Below are 20441 nucleotides of genomic sequence, written 5' to 3'. Positions count from 1 at the left end.
TTCGCACTGCATGTCCTACCAGGCCGAGGACACAGATGACCCCAGGGCAGGAGTCTCACAGGTGCGGCCTGAACATGGCACAGGCGGGGTCTGCCCACCAGGTCGTTCTAGGGGAGTCTGAAGGCGGAGCCAGAGGGTTTCACTGCCTTCTGGAGTCTAATGGCCATTAAGTGGCTTAATCAAAGTTATGCCCCCATAAAGCGTAACAGGTCAGCTGACCAAGGACTGCAGCGTCGTAGATCCCTGAATGAGGCGGAGAAGGCACGCAAGGATCAGGGGAAGGAAGTTCTCAGGGACTCCCACATCCTGGCAATTCCCACCACCCCAAATACTGCAGGGGGCTGGCGCAACCGCCAGGAAAAACATCGACTTGCTCCTGCGTGGTGTGCTCCAAATAAGGCTCTCAACCCGAATCGCCCGTGGAGGAGCCCCAGTGACGGGGATGTAGGACGGCTGTCACCTAGGAGATGCCCACGGGCGGGGCCCACGGGCGGTGGGGGAGGCAGACGCACAAGGCACACTCGGCGGCCCCCACGGGCCAGCCGCGCGCGTGGGGTGCGGGGGGGCGGGGGGGGACGACCGGACGCTGATCCCGGACCCCAACGCGCGGGGCGGGGGCGGATATCCAGGCAGGGCTGCAGGAAATGATAGCCAGGCTCCAGGGTGGATCTAGGAAGCGGCAGGGGCGACGGCCCGGCAAGGGGTGGGGGAGGGACGGAGGATGTGGCTCCCGGGGCAGGATGAGGGGGCGGGACTGCCGGACGCGGACGTGCGAAGGCCGCTGAGGGACCGGCGCGCCGGGAGCGACCCGAGAGGGACCGGCGGCGGGTGGGGCGGCGGCCGGAGGGCTGCGCGGAGGCGGCGGCCGGGTGGGGAGGCGCGCGCGCACTTACCCCACTCGAGGAACTCGGCCACGTACTTGTCGCGGCGCAGGGCCGAGTGGCTGCACTCGGTGTACAGGCAGACGAGCACGTCGAGCAGCGTCTCCACGCTCAGGGCGCTCTCGTGGCGCCAGGGCCCGTCGAGGAGCAGCTGCTCCAGCTTCTTGAGCCGCACCTTGGCCGACATGGTGCCGCGCGGCCCGCTCCCCACGCGCCCGCCTCTCGCCGCCCGTTCGGCAGGCCGTCAGGGCGCGCCCTCGGGGCCCCGGCGGCCGCGAGGCCGGGCAGCGCCTGGTCGCCGCCCCGTGCGCGTCGTCGCGCGCCGGCCTAGGCCGACATCTTGGGCTCGGTCCCGGCGGCGAAGCGTCTGGGGCGCCGGGCCCCGCGGGTCCATGGGCCGGTCTCCTCCCCTCGGCGCCGCCGCCCTCTCCGCCCGGCGCTGCCCGCCCCGCCCGCGGCCCTCGGCCCCGCCCGCGCCCTCCCCGCCTCCCTGGAGCGAGCGGACCCGAGCGCTGCGCAAGCCCGGCCGGCGCCCCCGCCCGACCCAGCCCCGACCCGGGCCCAGCCCCGCGGCCCGCAGCCAACCAGGGCGCGGCCAGGCGGGCGCAGCCAACCACGGCGGGGCCGGCCGTCGCCGCGCTGACCTCAGCGCGCCGCCCCGCCCTGCGTCCCGGCTCCAGGCTCCCGGCGGGATCGGGCCTCGCCGCTCGCCGTAGGGAGGCGGGATGCCGGGAAGGCGGGGCGGAAGGCGGGAGCCAGTGCGCCGCCGAGATTGCGGCGCCGGCGCGTGCGCAGGCGCGTGCTCTGCGGACCGGCTTCGAGGGTCCCGAGCCGGGGAGCCCACCTCCGAGTGGACGGGCGGGAGACCGAGGCCGGGACAGCGCCCGGTGCATTCGCGGTGGCCACGTCCTGTCCCGCTGCCCCGCGCGCCCCTCCCGCAAACAGACGTCCCGGGGAGGCAGTTGGGTCGGAGGCGGCCGGCTGTGGGTCTCCGGCCTGGGTCCCCCGCGAGGCGCTGGTTGTGCTGAGGCGGTTGGCTTATTGGGGTGGCGGGGAGGAGGGTGGTGGATACCCCGGCCCAGACCAACCGGGGCGTCGGGAGAGGAGGGGCCGGCGGGAACCCGTGGGCGGTCACCCAGGCCCTGGGGTGGGTGAGGCCGGGAGCGAGGGTGCAGGGCTGCGGGCTCCTGGGAACGGGAACGGGAGGAGGCGGCCTCGGTAGGGGCAGGGCGGCCACGCGGAGCCCGTGATGGGGCGGGTAGAGGGTTGCAGACGGAAAACCGAAGGAGCCTGTAGCGAGCCAGCCCACGGGGGTAGGAGTGAGCATAGCGGCTGCCCCTGTCGGCGTCTCGACTGGGGAAAGGGCAAGAGGGAGACTCGGGGCGGCCAGAAACGCCGAATTTGACTGGGGCGGTGGTTCACAGGGGTGCCCGTAGGCAGCAGTCTTCACACTGTGCCCTTAGGGCAGTGCAAACCACTTGCTGTAATTACACCTTAATTTTTGATGGGCTAGTCATTGGTGCTGGAGGCCAGAGGAGTGGTTTCTTGGGGGTATTATGAGCTGGAAGGGGTGCGAGGGAGGCTTCTGGGGCGGCAGGAACAGTCTGTGTCTTGATTAGGCAAACCCAGCTCATTGCGTGGGCCATTACATACAGAAAGCTTCAACCGTTTTCTAGATCTGCGTGCACTGGCCGACCGGTGTCCGAGGGTTGGGCATCCATCCAGCTGTGAACCGGGAGGTGGAGGTTCAGTTCCCGCTGGGGCTGTGCCCGGGTTGCAGTCCCCAGTAGGGGGCGTGCAGGAGGCAGCCTGGTTCCCTGGCATCATTGATGTTTCTCTCCCTCTTCCTTCCTCTCTGAAATCAATAAAACACATATACTTAAAAAATGTAAATAAATATTTGTGCACTTTACCGTGTGTGCATAATACCTCAAAAAGGAAGAAGAAAAAGGGTCGTGCCAACCTGGCTCAACACCCAAGATTTCCCACTGGTATTAAGATAAAGACCGAATTCTTTACCTTGGCTTTTAAAGAATTGGGTGATCGGACATCTGAATTTGTCTGGGATAGTCCCTATTTTGTGTCTTTGTTTCAGTGTAAGTATAACAATGTCCTTCGTCCCCACAGTGTCCCCATTTGGGCAATATATCTCTTCATCTCCAGACCCAGCTGGCTCAGCCCGTCCCTGCTCAGCCCTCTACCCCCCACCCTCTTCAATCTCAGGCTGCAGTCTCACAGGCCTCCTGGCTGTTCCTCAACTGTTCCTGTCCCCTCCTGCCCCAGGACCTTTGCACTTGCCAAGCCCTCCGTCTTGGACGCTCCTCTCCAGCCGCCCTCACTTTGCTCAGCACCCGCCTGTTTTTCCTGGCTGGGGTCCGTCACAGTCCCCTGCACCTCCAGATAAGGGCCAGTGTTAAGCTCTGAGGAATCCCTTGAAAGCCACCCTCACTAGGCTTCAGGTGAAGGGCGGCATGCCCCATGCTCTGTGCCCCGGCAGGACCACGTTCCCAGACCCCTTTTCTTCCTCGCTCGCCTCTGAATCCGGTTCTGGGACTGGTTTCCAATTACTGCCCTTGACAGTCTACATACGGTGACCTGACACCTGACTTGAGAATCCACATCTGTTGGCTCCTGAAATTTCCATTTAGTGTTCTGATACGTTTTACAGCACATACACAGGACACAAGTCATTGTCCCTCTGCTAGGCAGCCCTTGTGTTTGTCCGCCTGGTCCCCCTACCCACTCCCCCCACGCCCTGTGAGGGGCCGCCATGGGGAGTGGGCATGTCCCCCAGACCCAGCTGGTCAGCTCTCCATCCCCCTGATCAGGGGTCGCTGTGTGATTTGAGCCAGACCCATCAGACGACTTCTTTAGGGTGTTTTATACGAAAACTAGGAGAGAGGATGCTTGTCTTTTCCTTCGACCAGAGGCAGGTAAACCGTGCAAAGGGCTCGTGTCCACGACAGGAGTGTCCACCAGGAAACAGTCCTGCTTCTGAGGCAGTAATGCTGAGGCGCCCGCCCCCCGGCTGGTTCTGCTTCCTCTGGCCCCTGCCCCAGCCAGCAGAGAAGGGTCCCCGTGACCCCAGGCCTCAGTGGGAAGTGAAGTCGTTCTCCACGTGGGGGCAGGCAGTGTGAGGAGCCCCGGGGGTTCCCTGTGGTGCCTCATGGCTCTTCCTCTTGGGAAAAGGGAAGGAGATCATTAGCCACAGGCCCATAAAGGACCCCTGTCCTGAAGGAACAGAAGTTTGGGTCACCCCCCCCCCCCCAGGGCTGAAAGGAAGCTGCTGAGGAGCCGGAGGAGGAGGAAGGACGGGGCTGAAGACGCGGGGAAGCGGGCGCTGTCAGCGTTCCTCGTGGGCTTTCCTTTTTCTTTTTTTAAAATATGTTTTTGAAATTTATTTTATTTTTTAAATGCATTTTTATTTATTTCAGAGAGGGAAAGATAGAAACATCAATGATGAAAGAGAATCACTGATTGGCTGCCTCTTGCACACCCCCTACTGAGGATCGAGCCCACAACCCAGGCAGGTGCCCTTCACTGGAATCGAACCCGGGACCTTCCAGTCCGCAGGCCAACGCTCTATCCACTGGCCAGGGCCAGACTTTTCTTCCTGCCTGCCTCCACCCACCCTGTATGAAGGGCACTTCTGCTGTCCAAGGTCTCAGGCTCCAGGTGGGCACACTCTCAGGAGCCATCCGCACAACCATCAGAGGCCAGTGATGGGACATCGCGTGCCCTGGTGTCGACACATTCCCCTACAGAACGAGGGGGATGCAGAAGGCACGAGGGTGGATACCGGAAGCCCGTCCATCCTTGCTGCTTGACACAGTCGCTGCAGGAAAGAAACATCTGCACAGCATATGTTCCAAGGGACCTGGCGTCTATGGCATACTGTTCTTAATATGTTTGCTCCCCTTCTTAGCGCTATGTGTTCGAACCAGGGCCACCCAAGAAAGGTTGTTTCCCCAGGTGGGGATGTTTCCCTGGAGTTAGGGATTAACGGGACTAAGGAAGGGAATAAATCAGTAAAACCTCCTAGTATTACAGAAATACCATGCACTACCTATGAAGAACTTAGACTAAGACTGTTGGCAATAAGTTTGGGACTTGCTAGGCCCACATCCCCAGGGGTCTGCCCACCAGAGAAAGTGCCAAAGCCTATGCCCCTGAAAACCCGCTGACGCAGGGCAGTCCCAGGGAAGACCACCAGCAAGGCTAAGAGGACATAACCTTTTCTTGGGCCATAGAATAGGGTAATCTCCTGCCGTTACTTCCTTGTAGCTTAACAGTAGAGCAGTAGAGCAGTGACCTTGGAATGGAGATAACAAACTAGCCCTTATAATGGAACACAGAGACTAACCTTTGGAATAGAATGGATAGGATTAAAATCAACAGAGCTAAGAAGTGATGGAGGTGCACTCATTCCGCCAGCCCAAAGCGTGGGGCGGCTACTCGTCAGCCCCCAGGCAGAGGCCAAGACAGACACCGAGCGTCCACTCCAGGCCGGGACAGACCGCAGGCCGTGCACAAGAGTGAGCAGAGAGACTTCCAGAGCTGAGGGCTGCGAGGAAAGTGGCCGCCATGTGATGGCGAGGGCGGGGCCTGCCTGTAGGTGGGGGCGCGGGGCCTCCACAGCGTGGGCTGTAGCTGAGAAGCGGGCAAGAGGAGGCCAGGGGCTGCTCTCCAGGTAGGAAACCCGCAGGCACCGATGGGGACAGGCGGCCAGGGCGGAGGCGGAGGGGAGGGGCCTTGGCCGTGGGAGTCGCTGCAGAGGCTGCGCCGGCTGCCAGGCCCTGTCCTGCGGTCCTGCGGCTGCGGTGACCCTGGCAGTGGCTCCTGAGGTTTCCTGCCGCCTGACTCGCGGGGCCACAGCTCTTCCTGAGGGTGTTTCTCTTCCTCCTCGCGCTCCAGGCTGACAACGGGAGGACTGAAGTGGGCAGCGCAGCAGTGCCCTGCAGGAGGGACACAGACATCCCACTCGGTGTGTGCGAGGAGGAAGGAGAGCCAGGGGCCAGGGAGGCAGGTCAGACAGGCCTCTCTCCAGGTCCTGCCTCTCCTCCCTGCCACCTGGGGTAGCCCTGCCCTCCATCCCCATGCGTGTCCTTGCAGGGACCGCTCCACTGCCACAGCCGTGTGCCCCGCATCCCCAAACACAACCCCAGCCGTGCCCAGCAGCTGCCACACGGATGCCCTGTGGGCTGGGCACGAGGACTGGCCTAGCTGGGACCCAGCTCCTCGTCTGAAAGGGAGATGGAGACCCCCTGGCAGAGTCTGTGAGGCGCAGCCGGCAGTGACACAGGTACCACACCCGCGGGCAGTCACACAGGTACCTCACCTGTGGGCAGTCACACAGGTACCTCACCTGTGGGCAGTCACACAGGTACTGCACCTGTGGGCAGTCACACAGTCATACTCATGGAGAGCAACAGGGCAGTGGTGATGGAGGGAGGGACAGGGTGGCCATCCAGCCTGTGCACGCTGCCCCTGCTGGCACTCCTCCACCCACCGTCTCCCTATCCTCCACGGCCAGAGGCACCTTCCCAGAGGCTGGCTCTGAGCACAGCTCCCCCTCCGAAGCCTTCCATGGCCCCTGACTCCACCACCCGCCCCCCCGTTCAGGTCCTTCTGAACCTCTGATACAGGGTTCTCCGCCTTTCAGCGGGAGAGCCAGGTGCTGCCTGGACGGAGGGCGGGGTGGAGGCTGGACCAGGAAGCCAGGGAGGCGCCCGGAGTGGAGGGGCCTCTGAGGGCGCCCACCCAGGCTTCCCTGCCAACACTCACAGTGCCTGGGCCCCGCCCTGAAGTGGGGACAGGACTCGCCCCCTTTTTCGGAAGAGCAGCCAGAGGCTCGGGCAGAGGAATAACTGGGGGTCATGGCAGGGCGGCATCTGAGCCCCGAAACCCAGGCCCGGCACCCCTCGGCGTTGGCACCCCGCCGGCTGCCTTCCTTGGAGCAGCGGGAGCGGGACTGAGCCGCGGCCTCTGTTTGCCAGCACCCCCCCCCCCCCCGCCGCCCGCTGAGGCTCAGGTGGGCCAGAGACCCCCTGGGGGGGTCAGTAAAGGAGCGAACTTGTCTCCCCTCTGGAGGCCAGCGAGGCCTGGGCACCCCGAGCACAGAGCTGTCCCGGCGGTCAGGCTGCGGGCGGACAGAGGAGGCCTGAGGGGCAGACCAGGACACCCCTGTCCCTCTGGGCGCCCCACCCACCCAGCAGCGCCGGCCCTGGGGCTGGTCAGACACAGGACCCGCCCTGCGGCCTCGCCCCCCCCCCCCCCAGGGCTGGGCGACAGGGGAGGGAGCCAGGGTGCGGGCCTTCAGGGCGGAGCTGGGGGGCGGTGCGGGGCCTCACCTGACAGCCGGGGAGGGTTCCCCGCTCACCCCGCCCCGCCCCGCAGGCTGAGGACGGAGGGGGTGACGCCCAGGTGGGCGCAGGGGGCCCCCCGCAGCGCCCTCCACCGCGAGGGTGCGGACACCACACAGCTCACCCCTCGCGGAGCTCAGCGGCCTCTCGGACCCTGAGCGCAGGGGCCCCACTGACGGGCCGGGAGCGGGGGGGGGGCCGGGCTTCTCCCCCCCTCACCCCCCAGCTGGGCCCGGGCCGCCCTCCCACCCGTCCCCCGCCGCTCCCCACCTCCCCGCAGTCCGCGCCCCGAGCGCACCCCCTGGAGCGCAGGGCTTGGGGGCCTCGGCCCGACTCGCGAGGCGCGCCCGGTGCGGGGTCCTGCGGGTTTGGTGGCCGAACACAGGAGGCCGTGCTGGCCCGCGCGGCTGACCGACCGGCCGGAGGTCAGGGCGGGGCGGGAACCGGGAGGGGCGGGACCTGGGGAGGGGGCAGGGCGGGGGGGAGGGGAGGCGGGGAAGCGGGAGGGGACCCGGCCGCTGGACAGGGCGGGGGGCGGGGGACGGGGCGGGGGTCGGGGCGGGGGTCGGGGACGGGGCGGGGGGCGGGGGGGGGTCGGGGACGGGGCGGGGGACGGGGGACGGGGCGGGGGACGGGGCCGAGCCCGGGCGGGAACGGGGGTGCGGCTCCCACCCCCACGCCCGGGCCCCGGGGTGGCGGGGCAGAGCTCTCGGCCGCCCGGTGCGGGTGGGTGGCCGCGGTCCTGGGCGACTTCGCAGGCGTCGCAGCTCCCGCTCCCCCGCTGCCGTGGCCAACGCCGTGGGCGACCGGCCTCGGGTCCCAGCCGCGGCCCAGCTCACGCCCGCGCCAGGCCCCACCCCGGGCTGCCCCTCCTTCCATGCCCACCTGCCCCAGGCCACCTGTCCCGTCACCTGTCCTTCAAGCCGGAAACCAAGCGTCCCCCCCATTACCCGGCTACGACTCTCTGAGGGGCCGGCCCAGCCCCGGACCCAGCCCGCCCAAGCCCGACCCCGAATCCTCCCCAGTCCCGCACCCCCACGATCCCCAGTCCCGCACCCCCATCCTCCCCAGTCCCGCACTCCCATCCTCCCCAGTCCCCTACCCCCACCCTCCCCAGTCCCGCACCCCCATCCTCCCCAATCCCGCACCCCCACCCTCCCCAGTCCCCCGACTCCCATCCTCCCCAGCCCCCCACCCCCACCCTCCCCAGTCCCGCACCCCCACCCTCCCCAGTCCCGCACCCCCATGCTCCCCAGTCCCGCGGGTCGAGCTCCCGGCGCGGGGACGAGCGAGTGCCGGCGGGCGGCCTGGGAAGTGGGGAGGAGGCGCCTGTCAGGGAGCGGGTGTCAGCGCCACGCGGGGCCCGGGCCCCGGATCCTCCGGCTTCGCCTCCGATGCTCGGACCCCCCACTCCTCTGAGCCTCAGTTTCTCCGGCTGCGCCGGGGCGGAAGCTGCAGGTGGCGGCGGCGCCACGCGGGGAAGGAGGGTCACCAGGGCCTCCTCTGGCTCGCGCACCCCGGAACCCTCGCCCCGCCCGCCCCGTGGGGAGGAAGGGGGCGCAGCCACTCGCAGAAACAGAGGGAGAGACAGGCTCCGAGCCACCAGTCCACGGGGAGAGCGGGACGGGGCAGGCGCGGCAGCGCTGGGGCTTCCTCCACCCCCACCCCCATCCCCACCCTCACCCCTACCCCCACCCCTACCCCCACCCCACCGCGGGAGGGGAGCCAGGCCCCAGGCCCGCAGCCCGCGTCTGCCTTTCCGTCCGAGGCGCGGAGGAGCGGGGCGCCCTGGCTCTCCGCCCGCGCGGCGCGGGTCTCTGCTGCGCGGCCGCTGAAGTCTCGGGGCAGCCGGGAGGGGGCGCTCGAGCGAAGCCGTGAACCGGAGCGGGTCCCCAGGAGCCTGGGGCAGCCGGCCTGCCAACCTGGCTGGCGCCCAGCCTCAGGCTCCATTCGACCCGGAGGGCAGGGCAGGTCTGGGGGACAGGCCTGGGTCCTCCCCCTCTCCCCACTCCAGCCTCGCTGGGAGGACAGAGTCCCCACCCCCATGATCTGCCCCCACCTCCTGCAGCTGGGCGTCGGCGGGCACAGCGCAGGCCTCCAGGGATGCTGTGGCGTAGCGGTGGCAATGCCCGCGGCTCCGGGTTACCACGACCCTGGGAAGGACGCCCTGCTCCCAGGCGGCTGCTCTTATGATGGCGTTTTTTAAACTATGAAATCTGGTTGTTTATATTAGGAAGAAATGTCCAGAAACTTTGCGCAGTCAGCCAATACTTAGGGGCGGAGGGTTTAGTGTTGGGGCAAGACCCTTGAGATCCCTGACTTTCCTTCTAGTGAGGCAGTAGGTAGGAGTGGGGGACGTGTTCTCCAGCCAGACCCTCCTCTTCCCGCGGCCGATTCACCCCCTTGGGACCGTCCACTCCTCCCCTGGGGTCATTTACTTGGGACCTTCTGCCCCCCAGCCCCCCAAAGGCCGAGGGGCTCAGCCCTGGGCCTGCCTCTCGCAGGGGCCAGCACGTGAGGACAAGTGTAGGACGGCCGTGCCCGTGCCACGCTTCCACATATGCAATGTGTCAGATTAACCAAGTGCTGTTTTGTTGCTTTGCGCTGCTGTGACCTTGGCGGAGTCTGGGGTGTTTTACCCAAGAACGGCCACGAGAGGGCTCCGAGAGCGAGCCTTCCTGGCCCTGCGCTGTGCCCTCAACGCCACCACCCCAGGGACACCCAGACCCTGACGCTGCCCTCCCCTCCATTCCCGCTTTGGAGGGTGAATGTGTGGGTGAGGGGGCTGGGCAGGGGACAGTTTCAATCTCAGAGATGGTTGCTCTTCAGTCTTCAGTTAGTCCAGTCCGTCCTTCTACTGGATTGGCGGGGACTGGGAGGCTCAGAGAGGGGCGGGGCTCCCAAGGACTCAAGGCAAAGGCTGGGCGTGGCCAGGACGAGCTCTTGCCTCCAGATCTGCCCGTTTCCTGTGGAAAGGTCCCGGGTGGGGGTGGGGGAGACTGAGGGGAGGGGTGGGGGAGGGGGGAGGAGAAACAGAATGGAAGGCTGGAGGCAAAGTTGGGACTCAAGGCTGTCTCTGCAGGCTCAGATATGGGCCTCCAGGCCCAGCTGTAAAGAGACTTCCTGTCCCCAGTTTTCTGCTCCTGGTCAGAGCTTCACCCCACAAGGGCCTTAAGCCCTATTGGGAGCAACCCCAGGAGCTGTGACAACCATCAGCTAACACCTTGGATGACATCCAACACCTTAGGTGACAGCTAGCACCCTCATTAACAAGTACCAAGAGCAATTCTGCCCACGTGGAAAGGAGGGGGGTGGCCTTGTGGGGGGAGGGGGTGGAAGGGGGAGCATGCAGCACACACTTTCTGGTCACCTGTGTGTCTGGGTGTTGAGAGCCACAGTGGCCACTGCAGCGTTGTGACCATAAGATAAGGTTCAGGGGCTTCCGAGTGGACAAGTGTATGTATATGAGCGGAGGTCTCCTGAGAAGTTAGCTGCCTGGGGACTTGCCTGCCTAAAACCTCCTGGCGCTCCCTGTGTCCTCAGGCCCCCACCCTCAGGGACCCTCCTCAGTCAGGTAGTCCTAGCCATGCATGATCTATGCCAGCCTGTTTTTCCAGTCTCATCTCTCTCTTTAAAAAAAGATTGATTTCAGAGAGGAAGAGAGAGAAACATCAATGATGAGAGAATCATTGATCAGCTGCCTCCTGCATGCCCCGTACTGGGCATCAAGCCTGCAACCTAAGCATGTGCCCTGACCAGGAATAGAACCGTGACCTCCTGGTACATAGGTGGATGCTCAACCCTGAGCCACTCCGGCCTCGCATGGTCTCACCTATCTTTACGCTCACATCGTCAGGTCTCCCACGCCACAGACAGTGCCCAGAGCAGGCCTCGCTTGATTCTGCTGTGACACCCCCACTCCAGCTCCTCCTGATGAACTGGTGCAAAGAGCTCCAGCCATGCCATGGCCAGAAGATGGAGGCACCCGGACCTTGACACAATGTATGTACATGTTTACACAGATGCATCTCTATCCCATCTGTTCCCTCTGTGGACCATTACACCCTGAATTCATCAGACCATGAATATGGATGGGATCTTCTTCCTCTTGATGATCCCGGAACGCAGCACTAGAACTAGTGATAAATGTTTAATATTATATTTATCAATAAGTACAGGTTTAGTTTATGAATGAATGGGCAAAAGAATGGTAAGAAGATGGATGGATGGATGGGGATGGATGAGTGAGTGATGAAGGTGGGTGGTGGAGAGATGGAAGTGAGAACAGCTCACTGATGTGTATGTGTATGGATAGCATACGAACAAAATACAAGGATAATAGAAGAACGCATGTCAGGTTGATGGACAGGTGACTGCTAGGTAGGTGGGTGGTTGGTGGGGATGAAGGGCTGGAAGGGGAGCTGAATAAGCGGATGGATGATGCAGTGGTAGAATGGGGGTGAATAGATGTATAGATAATGGTTGTATAGGTGCGGGGAGCATGATAGATGGAGGTGCTAGATTGTGGGTGGATGGAAGTTGGTGGGCGGTGGGCAGCTCTGTAATGGTAGTTGGCTAAGATTATAAATTGGATGGAGGGTAGGGGGCTATGGACACAAAATTGATGACTTGATGGATACTGAAAGAACCTATAGTGGATTAATTGCAGGTAACAGGTGGTGGCTGGTGGCTGGACCATAGAAGTATGGATGGATGGTGGATAAATAGGCAGTGGATGATGGTGATGGATCTATCCATAGAGAATGGATAAATAGATGAGAGATAAATGTGAATGTATACACAATTGATGGGTGGATAATGAATGGTGGACAAGTATCTGGTGGCTGGATAGTGCATGAATGGGGGAATAGATGGCAAATAAATGGATGGTTCCTAGGTGGATGGGTAATGGAATGTGTACTGTGGAAGTGGAGATGGAAGGTGAACAGTGAATAGATAATGGATTCTGGGTGAATAGATGATCATTAGGTGATTAATGGATGATGGTTGATACATGGCAATATCTTGGAAAAGGGATTCATGAAAGGCGGGGGGTGGAGATGGTGGAGGGATGGATGGATAGTAAGTGGTGAGTGGTATATGGCAAATAGATGGCTTAGTATTTAAATGGAGGAAATAGATGGCAAGTGGATGGTGAATGGATAATGAATGAAGATGGATATTGAATGAATAGTGAATAATGGGTGGAGGATAATGCACAAATAATGAATAGATGGATGGTGTACTCTATCCTCAGCACCTAGAATAATGCCTGGCACATAGAAGGCACTCCATAAATCTTCTAGAATAAATGAATGTGGATGGGTGGTAGATGACACTTGAATGGGTTTTGGATGAATAGTGAATTATAGCTGGGTGGCGAATGGATAGACAGAAGATACTGTGAGATGGACGATGAATGGGTAGATAGGAATAAGAGATGGTTGGGTGGTAGGTGGTTGGTAGGGAGGTAGTTGGTGGATTGTAGTTCATAGAAATATGAATGGATGAGGGATTACGAATGACTGGTGGTGAGTGAATGTAGATGGATGAATTGTGGCTGATTGAATGGATAGAGGCTCGTGGATGGGTGGTGGGTAAATCCAGATAAATGAGGAGCTGAGAGGTGGTAGATTAACGTTGGCAGCCAGATATGTGGTGGATGTATAAATGAATGGTAGGTGGGTAGATAGGTGTTAATACTGATGGAAAGTTGTTATATAGTGAGCGATGAGTGGATAGGTGGTGGATGGATGGATGGATGGATGGTGAGTGAATGAATGCTGGATGATGGGTATTTTCATAGTGTACTAATGCCTGGTAAGTGGTGGGTGGTAATGGATGGGTGCATGATGGGTGGCTGGTGGTTGGAGAGTGGAGGTGACTGGATTGGGTGGTTAATGGATGGTGGATGGTGGATGATGGCTGGTGCCTGGTGGGTGGTGGGTGAATGTTGGATGGTAGATGACAGTAGTTGGATGAGTGGGTGCTGAAAGAGGGCTGTGGGTGCTGAATGGAAGTTGGATGGTTGCTGGGAGGTGGGAGGGCGGGGAACTGAGCAGATGGAAGTGGTGCACTGTGCTCTCAGGTGTCAGGGCTGTACATCCAGCTGAGTGGGACCCATGTCCCAGGGCTGTTTGCTGCTTTTGGGGAATGGGGTGGAGACGAAGACAAGAGGGGTGTGTGGCTAAGCCTGTACACACACACACACACACACACACACACACACACACACACACCCCTTGGCCCTCCACTTACGCGTCCTCTCCACTCCTTGCGTTTGGAAGGCGCCCTTTTTCTACGCATCTGGCCCCACCCAAGTCTGTGCCCTGAGCCTCAGGCCGGACGCTTGGGATCTCAAGCGACGGGGATCAGGTTCTGGGGGATGCGGTCTTGTCAAAGGGAGGATAACGCCAGACGCTGTCCTGCCTGCGAGCGGAGCCCAAGGACAGAAACAGGGGCGCGAGCGTGAATGAGGGGCCGGGCCAGCGAGCGCGTGGGCGGGGAGCACGTGGGGGGGGGGGGCGGGGAGCACGCGGGGGAGGGCGAGCCGCGCGGGGCAGGCAGCGCCAAGCAGAGCGGCCAAGCAGAGCGTGGCGACCCAGGCGCCCGCATCAGCGCGCGGTGAGTGTGCGCGGAGCAGGGCGCCCTCCGCCCCATGCCCGGCCCAGGCCCCGGTGCGCCCCGGCGGCGCGAGCGGGAGAAGGGGAAGCGGGTGGACGGGGCTTTGAGTCGGAGCTCCCGGGAGAGAGGAGGGCGTGGGGACCGCCGTGAGCTCGTGGCTGCCGGACGCCAGGCTTCGGGCGAGAGCAGTGCCCCGGGGGCTGTGCACCCCGCACCCCGTAACTGGCCTGACACACCTGGCAGCCGGCAGAAGTGGGGGTGCTGGGAGCCTTCCATGCTCCGTGCCCGCCGGCACTGGACACTGGCGCGGGGCGCGGGGGGAGCTCTTGGGCACGGGCCCTCCGCTGCCTGCCCCGGGCTGGGCCCACGGTGACAGCTCTCACCTGGGTCTCCATCCTCCTCCACCGGGACGCCTTTCTGGGTCTGTTTCCGTCTCTCTCTGGGTCTCTTTCCCCGCGGGCCCATCTCTGCTCGTCTGGGGCGCTTCCCTGCCTCTCACGCCTGTCCCCCCCGGGCCTGGGACCCAGCCGGGCTCTGGGTTCCTGGGATGAGACCCCTGGGCGGGGCTCCCTTGGAAGGTCAGACCTGGGAGCAGGGCGGGGGTGGGGGTGGGGGTGGGGCTCTCACCTGCTCTGGGATGAGAGGAGGCAGGTGGGTGTGGCTGGCTCCCACCAAGCGAGGACGCCTCCCAGCAGCTCACTGGGGCCTGAGAGCGGACCTGAGCTGGGTGTTCGCTGGAAGAAACCTCGTTTCCCACCCGCCTCTTTCGCTGGGTGCCCACAGGACCCCTCCCCACAACCAGCTGGCCTCCCCGCCGCGGCACCCTGCTGATCACCGCTCACCCTCTGCCCAGTCCCCCGCTCCTGCCCTTGCCTGTGTCCCTGGCTGCCTCCCAAGCAGTGCCAAAGGGAGCCGTCTGCCTGCCAGACCCACCCCAGCTCTTTTTTTCCTTGTTTTTTAAATTCTCACCGAGGATATTTTTTCTCCATTGATTTTTTTAGAGAGTGGAAGGGGGGAGGGGAGAGGAGAGAGAGAAAGAGAGAAACTTCAATGTGAGAGAGACACATGGACTGCAGACTCCCGACCCAGGTACGTGCCCTTGACCAGGAATGGAACCCATGACGCTTGGGTGCGTGGGCCGGTGCGCTAACCACTGAGCCGCTGGCCAGGGCCCACCCCATTCCTCCCTCTGGCTTAGTGCAGGTGGAGAGTCGGAGGCTGGTGCGCCTTTGCCTCCGGCTGACTTGAACCTGGCCCTGCTGCTCCCAGACTCCAGTCTCAGAAGCCAATTAGGGTCCCCGCTCCCCACTTCCGCTCTCCTTTCCCCCCTCCCCTCCCCGCTGTTTCCTGACTCAGAACTCTCCTTCCTGCTGGCCTGCTCCCTCTCGCCCAGCCCCCGCCTCAGGTCAGCTGACCCTCTTCCAGGAAGCCTTCTCGGGTCTTAGGGCTGCATCAGCCTCAGCCCTCCTGCTGCCCTCGGAGCCCTGGGCACTGCGTGGTGCTGCCCAGCGCCCTCCGCTGGTGGCTGGGGCAGGGACAGAAGTCCAGCTGCGGGCCTGGCTGGGGTGTGAGGCTTCCCGGGGAAGGGGACCCAGCCTCTGGCCACAGCAGGCCTCTGTCTTCACGTCTGTCTGCTCGCTATCCTCTCAGCCCCACAGCGGCCGCAGCATGAGTGGCCCCCCGCCCAGCGTGCCCGAGCCCAGCCCAGCAGAAGGGGCTGGAGGCCGAGCTGGAAAGGTATGGACCTGGGGCCCGGGGTGCCAGTCCTCAGCCTTGAGGGGACAGGAGGGATGCCCGTGGCTTGGGGCCTGCCTCAGTTTACCCACCTGCAAGGGGGTGGGGAGTCTGATGGAGAAAGCGATGGGAGGCTGAGCTGCCCTGGCTTAGTTCACACCCTCGGGCCCCAGGGCTTGATGTTCAGGGCAGTTCTCTGCCAGGCGAGGCCGTGCCAGGGCCCTGCTCTCAGCTCTGGGCTTGGGGAGGAGGTGTGGCTGCTCCCTGCACAGGAGCACCGTTAGGGCCCTGCGCTCTCCTTGCTGGCGCTGTGCTGTTGCAGACCCAGCTCCCTCCCTGGCTGGGCGGACAGAGAGGGGGACCCCAGGCCTGGAGCTCCGTGCTCTCTGCCTGGGTCTCCTTCACCTGAGGGCAGAGTGACACCCTGTCCCCTCCTCCTCCTGGAGGAGGCAGGCGGGGAACGCGGGCCGGAGGGCTCCCCGAGGGCCCTTACAGCCGGGACTACAGCTGCAGCGCCAGCAGGAAGACCCAGGGCGGCCCAGCCGGGCATTGGGGTTGGCTGCGTCCCTGCTCTGCTGCTCCAGGGACACCTGTTCTCACGCTTCAGGGTCCCCTGGGGCTTGGTGCAAACCAGGAGAGTCTGGGCGGGAGCACGGGGGACAGGGGTGGGCATTTGAGCGCAGGGCAGGTGGTGCCAGGCTGTTTGGAAAAGCTCTGCCTGTGTGCGCCCGCCCTTCCTCATGGCTCTCATGTGGTTGGGGAAGGTGGACTGCGCACCACCTGCTACCCCGCTGGGTGGGTGGGTGGGGGCCTCCAGGAGGGACCAGCCTGAGCAGGGGCATGGAGGGGGCCCGCAGGCTAGCTGGGCTGCTGGGCGCGGGGAGGGCGGGGGTCTGGCAGGGCGGGGCAGGCGCGCAGTGGACTGGCAGCCAGAGCCTCTACCTCCAAGGCCTTGAATGGGAGGCGGAGATGCCAGGGCACGGAGGGCGTGGGAGGCGCCCGCACACTCTGGTGGGCACTGAACAATGAGCCTGGAGTGAGCTGCTCAGGTCGCCATGACAACCGCTCCCCAGCTCCTTGGAGCAGGGAGGAGGCCAAGGACCAGCAGGGAAGACCCCAGAAGGGGCGGTGCAGGGTAGGTGGCGGGTGGGAGTGCAGTCACCCGGCGATGGGGCCTCGCCAGCCTCGGGCTCCTGCCTGTGGAATGGGCCCCAGGGAGAGCTGCGACCCACAGTGCCAAGTGCCCCAGCCCCAGGGGTGGGTGGAGGAGGGGCTGGGACCCTCTCAAAGATGTGTGTGCGAGGGTCCAGCACAGGAGTGGGAGGGAGTGGGGAGCCCAGGGCCCGCACTGCGCTGACCCCTGCCCGCCTCCCGCAGGCCGAGGTGGGTGCCTGGGAGAAGGGCCCTCGGCTGGGCCCGCGGCTGCCCTCCATCGTGGTGGAGCCCACCGAGGTGGGTGCTGTGGAGAGTGGGGAGCTGCGGTGGCCCCCGGAGGGCGTGCAGAGGGGTTCCCCGCAGAGCCAGGCTGCTGCCGGTGAGTGAGGGCTGCCTGTGCCCCCAAAGGGAGTCGGAGCAGGTGTCCTCCCCACCCACCCCGCAGGCAGGCCCCCACCCTCCACCTGCTCGCCCGCCCAGCAGCCCCCTGTAAGCCTCTGCCTGGTGCCTAGGCACTGCCTGGCCTTGCATGCCTCCCCCGCCCCCGCCCCACCTGCGCAGAGTCCCTGCATCCACTGTGGGGGCCGGGTCGGCACAGGATGGTGAGCAGGGTGGTGAGCAGCGAGCACTTGCTGAATGAATGGCCGCAGGGTCTCCCCCTCAGCATCCAGGCCCACCTCCTCCCTCCCCTTCCTCCCTCTTGCGCTGTCCACTAGGGCTTGGAAGGGGTGAGGGTATGGGTGCCGAGCAGGCCCAGCCCAGGTGCCCACCAGGTGGGGCGATGGGCCAGCCCATGGCAGGCCCTGTCCTGCCCACAGGTGCCTGGTTAAAGGCTGAGGGGCCAAGGCTGGGGAGCAGTGAGGGGAGCAGGGTCAGCCAGGAGCCAGCTGAGGCTCAGGAGAGCGGGGCAGGGGGTGGGGGTGGTGCTGGGTGGTGGGGCCTCTGTGGAGGGCATGCGCTGGCGGGGGAGGGGGGGGGGAAGGGGGCGGTCTGTTGCCTGGTTTGGAGATGAACTTGGCCTCAGCTGGGCCTGCTTAGCGCCCTGCCTGCCCTCTCCCCTTCCTCGCGTGTCACCCTCCCCACACACCCACACAGCAGCCCCCTGAAGCTTGGGCCTGTCCACGCCAGAACCCACCGTCCCCCCAACACCGTCCCACCCTCTGTCAGGTTCCACTCAGAAGAGCACCAGGACACCCCCTTCTGTGGGTGGGACTTGGGTTCTGGGGCATCCCCAGGTCTGCCCTGGACTCATCTGTCACTCCTTTTTCTGTGGCGGGGGGGGGGGTGGGGGGGGGGTGGGAATCAGGGCAGGGGGTGCTTCTGCTCCTAGAGCTTGACCTTGACCTTCCTCCCTGCCCAGGGGTGCGCATCGGCACCCCTCCTTCCCGCAGGGGGAACTTGCGGCCAGCCCCTCCAGGTGCAGTCCCCCCTCCCCCCACATTTTTTTTGCAAGCCTGCCAGGAGCGTGGCCCCACCAACAGGGGCCTTCTTGTCTCGCAGCCCCCGCGTCCAGCCTGCCAGGAGCACCCAGGGACGTACCAGGCCAACCCGGCAGTGAGTGTGCCAGCTCCGAGGCCCAGGCCCCGCGGCCCAGGGATAGGACAAGACCAGGGCCAGATTCTGCTGTCCCTGCCAACGCCGCCACAGCTCCCTGACCGCTGGGAGGGTCCCATTGCTCCCTGACCGCTGGGAGGACCCCACTGCTCCCTGACCGCTGGGAGGGTCCCACTGCTCCCTGACCGCTGGGAGGGCCCCAGCCCCGGGAATAAAGCTGGGCCGCGCCTCCACTCACCTCCTCTGGCCAGGCCCCCAGCCCCGCCCTCTCCCGCCCAGGGTCAGGGGCGGGATCACCCCCTCCCTATTCTGTGGTTTGAAGCAGAAATAAAGGCATTTCCTGGGAGTGGCACCCTGGGTGGGGACTCGAGGGACCGAGGACAATCTGGGTCCTGCTGCTGGCCTCTCGGGTCAGGGTTTCGGCTCCAAGCCCTGGCTGGCCAGGCCGGGTGCTGGGAGAGACCACGTGGGTGTCTGTGTGGGGCAAAGGCCAGGGCGGGGGGTGGGGCTCCCCAGGGGCTGTGGCGTGGGCTCCTCGGGCCTCTGCCCAGGGCTGTCTGCTCTGCCCCAGCCCAGGCGGCAGGCAGGACCGGCTCCCTCACTCACCGCGCCACCCTCCTTGGGGCCTGCAGCCCTGGCAGGGCCCTGAGGGCAGGAGTCAGTGCTCGAGTCCCTCCTACCCTGGCACCAGGGGGAGGAATGGTCCTGGGGTGGGCGCCCTCTCCCAGGCTGGATCTCCCGAAATCCTACAAAGTCCCATTTTACAGTGAAGGTAACTGAGGTGTGAAGGGAAGTGTCGAAGGCTATAATGGGGTCCCTGAGGCTGGGAAGCCGCCAGCTAGACACAGAGCCCACCTGGGAGATGAGGTGGCACCTCTTCCTGTGCCACGTGACGTGAGGGCCCCGTCTGTCCATGGGCTCCAGCCTCACTGTCGCTTGGCTCTGTCCCACAGCACCAGGACAGGGGTCAGCTTGGCTGGGGGGCAGAAACCTGATCACTGCCCGGCCACTCCCCAGGTGTGCCACCCGCCTCACCTGGCCCCCGCCCTCAGCAAGCCTGACCACGAGGCCGAGGAGCCTCAGGGCTAGCAGGGGCAGCGCGGCATAAATGTCAGCCCCACAGAACACACAGGCGCAGGCGGTGGGACAGGCCGGTGAGTGCCGCCTGGGGAGGCAGGAGACAGGCCCTTCTGTTCTGGGGCCCTTCCCCTGCCCCTTCCTTCTAAAAATAGCTCACCCCGCCCCCACCCCCACCCCCACAAGCAGGAGAGGTGGGAGGCGGAAGTGCCAGTTTGCCTGCGGTCTGGGGTCTGCTTTACGTGTAGCCTTGGGACCCCTGCGCCCCACACACAGGCCCTGGCCTGCAGCCTGGGAGAGGGGTGGGGCTGTCCTTCAAGCCCCTGGGGTCTGGTCCCCAAGCGGGTGGAAAAGGGGTAGACATTCTCAGGAGGTGCTGCTGGACTTGCTGACACTGGGAATATAGGGCAAGGCAGGGAGGGAGCGGGGTGGTTTCCAGGTTCCCCATGTGGCACGGGGGTGGGCAATGGTGCCACATGCAGAGATTTCATCCTCACCCTCCCAGCCCATTGAGACCTGACTTTCCCGCGGTCCCACAGCGACGGAGAGCTGAGCTCGCAATCCCAGGTGCGCCCGAGACCCAAGCGGGCCGGTGCCCACCACGCCACTCAGGAGCTCCCCATGCCCGGCGAGCTGGGAGGAGGGGGTGCAGACCCAGGGAGGCAGCCCAGTGGGGGTGGGCAGAGCATCTCTACCCCGTCTTCTGCTCCCCGGAACAGCTCAGGAGCCCGCAGCCACCCCACCGGCGCCTTTAGCCCAGCAGGGCCCCCGCCCACCACCACCACCTCCCGCTTCTCCGGTAAAGGTCGGGGGCGGTGCCCGCGAGGACGCCCCGCCCATGGGCAAGCCCCGCCCCGTCACAGCCCCTTGGGCTCCCGGATGGGCCTCCTGGTGTTTGCGGTTTCCCCCTTGGGGAGAGGGCAGCTCCGCAAGGTCCGCAGACGGTTGGGGGCCGAGGATGGAGCCCAGGCCCCCCGCTCTCAGCCCGTCTCCGCCCCGAGCCGGCGGCAGGGCGGGTGGGATCTGCCGCGTGGCGTTTGCATTGCGGGGAGAG

General features: G+C 64.3%; 2 protein-coding genes across 5 annotated transcripts in view; one reads left to right on the top strand and one right to left on the bottom strand.

The window, feature by feature from the left end:
* CDC42BPB (CDC42 binding protein kinase beta) overlaps positions 1-1351 on the bottom strand; it is an 86079-nt gene extending 84728 nt beyond the window's left edge. The window contains exon 1 of one of the 2 annotated variants that reach the window (XM_059685798.1): positions 894-1351. In XM_059685798.1, coding sequence (XP_059541781.1) covers positions 894-1068 — 175 coding nt within the window. In that variant the 5' untranslated portion in view covers positions 1069-1351. The remainder of the gene's footprint in view (positions 1-893) is intronic. The other variant, XM_059685779.1, reaches the window with a different exon arrangement.
* A 12437-nt stretch (positions 1352-13788) lies between these two features.
* LBHD2 (LBH domain containing 2) lies at positions 13789-18669 on the top strand. 3 transcript variants are annotated; one of them, XM_059660894.1, is made up of 5 exons: positions 14840-14956; positions 15518-15604; positions 16979-17135; positions 18257-18422; positions 18506-18656. In XM_059660894.1, exons 1-4 carry the CDS (start codon positions 14933-14935, stop codon positions 18409-18411), a joined length of 423 nt encoding a protein of 140 aa, XP_059516877.1. In that variant the 5' UTR covers positions 14840-14932; the 3' UTR covers positions 18412-18422; positions 18506-18656. The 3 variants fall into 3 exon arrangements, with proteins under 3 accessions (XP_059516969.1, XP_059517059.1, XP_059516877.1); XM_059660986.1 differs by lacking the exon at positions 14840-14956 and adding an exon at positions 13789-13867 and having other exon boundaries at positions 18257-18669; XM_059661076.1 differs by lacking the exon at positions 14840-14956 and adding an exon at positions 13844-13871 and having other exon boundaries at positions 15526-15604; positions 18257-18669.
* Positions 18670-20441: the final 1772 nt, after the last annotated feature.

This window comes from Myotis daubentonii, chromosome 1 (assembly GCF_963259705.1).
Source record: "Myotis daubentonii chromosome 1, mMyoDau2.1, whole genome shotgun sequence".
Lineage (NCBI taxonomy): Eukaryota > Metazoa > Chordata > Mammalia > Chiroptera > Vespertilionidae > Myotis > Myotis daubentonii.
This window is presented reverse-complemented; position numbering and strand designations above follow the sequence as displayed.

Coding starts and splice junctions, on each gene's coding strand:
- LBHD2 (XM_059660894.1), top strand. CDS start 14,933: ATGGACTGCAGACTCCCGACCCAG. Junction 14,957..15,517: donor ACTGCAGACTCCCGACCCAG/GTACGTGCCCTT, acceptor CTATCCTCTCAG/CCCCACAGCGGCCGCAGCAT. Junction 17,136..18,256: donor GCAGAGCCAGGCTGCTGCCG/GTGAGTGAGGGC, acceptor CTTGTCTCGCAG/CCCCCGCGTCCAGCCTGCCA.